Source organism: Eucyclogobius newberryi, unplaced genomic scaffold (genome assembly GCF_026437365.1).
Source record: "Eucyclogobius newberryi isolate DKJ021-1_F unplaced genomic scaffold, fEucNew1.0.hap1 SCAF_6, whole genome shotgun sequence".
Classification (NCBI taxonomy): Eukaryota; Metazoa; Chordata; class Actinopteri; order Gobiiformes; family Gobiidae; genus Eucyclogobius; species Eucyclogobius newberryi.
In genome coordinates, this window is record NW_027316278.1 from 26,124,375 (window position 1) to 26,129,254 (window position 4,880).

Here is a 4,880-nt window from a genome sequence, read left to right on the forward strand (position 1 = left end):
ATTTTGTACGCTTTTATATAACATATAGTAGTGGGTTCAATAGTTAACTGGATTTTGTGTCATTGATGACTTAGGTCTATAATTGTACACAGTACGCCTCTTCTAAATATATATATGACAGTTGATTCAAACAAGGACGTTTTTAGAAAGTTTTAGGATGACTAATGCTGGTGAAGTAATGCATTAAAACGATAGTCACTGTAATGACCTTATAGTCAGACGGTTTCAGAACATGACAATAAGGCACATCAGGGAGTGAAAGTCAGGTTACAATAGGATGTTGTTAGCCCATTACAGAGGTTGTTTTTCTGAAAACAGAGTCCACATGATGCAACTGAATTTTATCTACAATGGAACGCTCCTGGACGAATGAGGAATTACACTGACTAATTAGGCATACAGTAATTATGTATTGTAAAATGTATGTCAAACTCAAATGCTAATATTAGATATAACAGGTAAGTTAAAGGGGACATATTATGTAAGATGTACTTCTTTAATGAGCTTTAAACGGTTTTAACGGTGTTATATAAAAGTTGTATTTTGATTGATTCATACATGTGTGTAATTCTGTATCGTTCAGCATTTGAAGCATGTGCATATAGCCTCCTTATAACAGCATCAACTTTAGTCAATGTTGTTAGTTTTGTGGCAATTGCAATAGTGAATGTTTTTCTGAAAATCAGTTTCCAGTGTATTTTTGTGGTGTGCGTAATGAATGCATCAATCCTTCTTTATGCATTTGTGTGCATGTCAGTACCATCAAATTTCATTGTAAATTTGATGGTACTGAAGGAGTTTATTGACTTGGGATGAGAAGAGAAAATGTTTTGACCATAACCCTTGTGGATTCCAGTTCTCATTACTACATTTACTCCATCCATCAAAAAGCTATAATCAAGGTTACTCCTCATTCATTGATAACTCAAAATAATCTTACTAATACCATAGCTTTTAAAGTGTGTGATTTGGGTCTAATAGTGGTGCATAAGTTACACCTGAAATCTAAAATATGTTGAATCCTCCTAAAGGTCATGGCTCAGGATTTCAGAGGAGCTCCCCCTAGTGGTATCTTCTCCTTAATTTTGTAATTATCCAACCAATTAATGCATTGTCACTCAAACAGCAGGCAAAAATGATTCTATGGATGTGATCCTGGATTGGCTCTGTCTATTTTTTCTTCATGCCTTTATTATTTTAACTTCTCCCAACATTAAGCATTTTATAACAGTAGATTCAATGTAAAATCCAAAGATCACACCTCTCCTGAGCAAAAACATTGTTTTATTTCTCGTTGAAAGTAACTTTGTAGAATATTACAGCAGAACACACATGACTGAAACAGCTGCCATTTCACATAACACAGTACAGGAAGGATGAAGATCAATTTTATGTGTAGTATCATATACACTTAAATAGAAAAGAAAAGTATTGCTCCCAGGTGTATCTTTTTAGTATGGCATTTCTCTGCTGTGTCGGCCTGACTAAAGTAAAATTCAACAAAGTGTCAAAGGAAGCGGGACAATGAGCGTGACATTCCCCAAAGCTTGGGAACTTTGTGGCTTTTTATTAGACTGAGAATAAACTTTCCAATGCAATACATAAAGAAATCTTAAAACCGCTCTCCAAATGGATAAATACCATCATACAGCAATCAGAATATGCTAAAGAAAAAACACAAGGCAGCTCCGCAGCACAGCAGGCATGCAAAATATGACCATATTGGAAAGGAACACTACAGACTAAATGTTGCAGATGTTTATGTTTGCATCGAATGGCAACCGATGTAAAGCCGAACAGTGAGAAAACATGAAGGTGGACTGAAACAAGGGGACAACTTGATGCTTTGTAAAGTGAACTGGAGTGCTGAATGTTTGCTGACAAACTACTTCAATGAAGTCATATTTGTTTTAATAGAAATTGCAATAACATACTGTTATCAATTTGTGTACTCTTTTTTTTTTTTTACTTCCTCTAAGGAATAACAGAAATGTTAGGAAAAAGCAAGTATGAAATATTACCCTGGACTTTTGCATCCAAGCTTAGTGTTTTAAATAGGCCACTTTAGGCAGCAGTATCTAATAAATGTCTTATATCTCTAAGACATATTGCAATAAATCTCTTTTGAAAAATAATTATATCTATAATTGATCTTTTGTAAGTAAATCTCTCCCAGTAAGCTATATAGGCCTATATAATTTTCTTCTATTATAGCACCCGGCTGATGGGTTTTGTTTTCCAAAAGCACCTAAATTCTTACAATCAGACTGAACCTGCTTCAGTCGTTATTGGTCTAAGTTCAAGATTAAAGGATTCCAAATGGTGCACCCTATGTACGTCAACAAGGCCAGTTCCCTGGAGACTGTCGTTCAAGCCCAGCAATATTAAGCTTTATCTTGGAGACCGATGCAAGAGACCTGCTGCCCTACGGAGACAAAGGTCTTTGAGGTCACACAACACTTGGGCCTACATCAAGCCAGATATCAGCAACTGACAAGTGTGAATGATGCAGAGGTGTTGATATACCCCAAATAAGGTGGAACATGCCAACCCTGAGACACGGTAAGCAGTGAGATAGGACATCAGCACTCCAGGGAGGGGCGACTAGGGATGCAGGGCCATTTAAACTCATTTGGATTGTCCTCAAAATCCAAATGAGCAGTGTGCTTGTAACAGATCACCATAACGGTTGTGGCTGCCCTGCCATGCCCAGCACTGCCTCCTCAAGCTGGCTCTCTGGGTTGTGGTTGATCTGGGCTGGTGCAGGTGAGACAAATGGGACAGAAAATCACACACAGCTCTGGTGACAGGACAGGATGTCTTCCTGTGGATCTCCACCACCCTTCACCTGCACCAGGTGAGCTCTACTGCTGCACAACCAAGAAGTGGAACTACTTTACATATGTCTCCAGCAGAGCCAAGCTTAATTTGTTGGGCTGCTTGAGGTCATCAATCGGACAATCATTTATATTCATATACTTATATATTATGTAATTAAGGGGATTCTCAAACAGGAGCTGACTAATGCAGTCTGTACTCTTTTATCTATAACATCCACCTACACTTAAACATCATTCTCTTATATAGACAGTAAAATTCTGAGTCAAGTATACTTTTAATTAACTCCGTTGTTTTTAAAGTTCGTCATGCACATAAGTCGCTCCTCTCTTTCTGTTAATCTCCAGGCTTTGCATCATGTTGTCAGCTTCATCCCGAGCAGCAGCGCTGGCTCAATCGTCGTCCACATCGTCGCCCTCGGACTCCTCTCCGGTTCTCCTCTCGTACATCTTATCCCGGTGCCGCTCCTGGATCTCTTTCATCTCCTCTGCGTAACGACTGAACGCGCCTCCAAACTTACTCCATGCTTTGAACGGGATAGTGATAGAGTTTCTGTAACTGGGCTTCACTTCACTCACTCGCAGGAACACTCCGTACTTGTTAGACCCCACGTCAAAGAAGAAACGCTTGGAATCCACCATGATGGAGGTGCCCTCAGGGAGCTCGCTGTAGCCCCCTGCCCCTCCGCCACCGGACAGTTCCTCTTCATCTCCCCCGTAGTCGTCTATTAACTTGGCGAGAGCGTCACGGAACTCAATTAAGCCCTGCGCCGGGAGGGCGATGGTCTGCCCGGCCTGCATGCCTGCACCCTGGATGCCGCCCACTCCGACTCCGAACCCCGGGCCTCGATTTACGGTCTGTCTGATCCGGAGAAAGCGACCCCGCTGGTTTTCTTTAAGGTCGAGGTAGTATTTGCGGTTCTCCCGCACCAGGAACTCGCTCTTCAAGGCCCTCCTAGGCCCGGTGTCGTCCCCACCGGATGACTGAGCAATCTGCTCCGGAGTGCTAGGCCCCAGCTGGGCGTAGTGCTCTATAAAATCCCCTAGGTAGTCACGGAACTCCGCCGCAACTGACATGGAGAGGGTCAGTCGACTTTTGGAGCCCCCGGCACCCACCTCGGCGATTTTAATGAACCGGCCTTTAGCGTTTTGCTTCACGTCCAGGTAGAAGCGCTTGTTCTGAATGTCCAGCCGCTTCGAGGCCAGCTCCTGGGTCTCCGACTCCCGCTGGTAGTGCTGGAAACCGGTGCCGCCGCCGCCGCCGCCGCCACCACCGCCGCTGCTGCCCCCGCGCTCACTGCCACTGTCCCCATCCGCCATCTTCGCCACCAGCAGCCCGTCTCTCTGCGTTTGTGACCCGCGCCCCCGAGCAGAGCCTGCCGAGCCCACTGAGGAAACCGGACACGGACTACAGCCGTGTGATTGGCCCAGGGAAATGTCAGTTTAACCATAGCATGACAACTGTGCGCTTTGATTGGTTTATTTCCCTGTCTGTAATTAACAGTTCAGCGTTTACACGTTGCTGGAGTTCAGAAGTGTCTGAGACTATTGAGGTTATTGATTTATAATATTCAAAATTAGAATAACGAGGTGTGTGGCCCGTTTGTTTTAGATGATGAATGAAAAATGTTGCCACAATAAATTTACATTTCTATAGACTGTGTTGCATATTTTCATTAAACAGCACAGGGACTATGGCAAGGCAAATATTTATGTATTTTCTGATTTTTTTGGGGGCAGCACAGAGGCTTTTGAAGGACACTCCGGCACAGTCCTCCGTGTTGCCATATTTTCAGAGAGAAAAAAGCGACCCAGCTTTGGAAAAAAAAAAAAAAAAAAAGCTTATAACAAGCAACCACAGCTCCACAAAACAATTCAATAACAGAAACTACTATTTAAATGAGTGCGAAGGAGATGCACATATTGTAACAGTATGTTAAGCATTTTTAAATCAATGAATTAACTGTTGAAAGCCTACATTTCAGTCATACTGGGTCTGTTATCATGGAACAGACTTGAACAAGGCTAAAAGAACCTTCTTAT

General features: G+C 42.4%; 1 protein-coding gene across 1 annotated transcript; it reads right to left on the reverse strand.

Annotated features, from left to right (window-relative positions):
- Positions 1–1,267: 1,267 nt before the first annotated feature.
- LOC140347159 (transcriptional regulator protein Pur-beta) lies at positions 1,268–4,205 on the reverse strand. The gene has a single exon (XM_072433504.1). The coding sequence runs from the start codon at positions 4,155–4,157 to the stop codon at positions 3,231–3,233; it is 927 nt and encodes a 308-aa protein (XP_072289605.1). The 5' UTR covers positions 4,158–4,205; the 3' UTR covers positions 1,268–3,230.
- Positions 4,206–4,880: the final 675 nt, after the last annotated feature.

Coding starts and splice junctions, on each gene's coding strand:
- LOC140347159 (XM_072433504.1), bottom strand. CDS start 4,157: ATGGCGGATGGGGACAGTGGCAGTGAGCGCGGGGGCAGCAGCGGCGGT.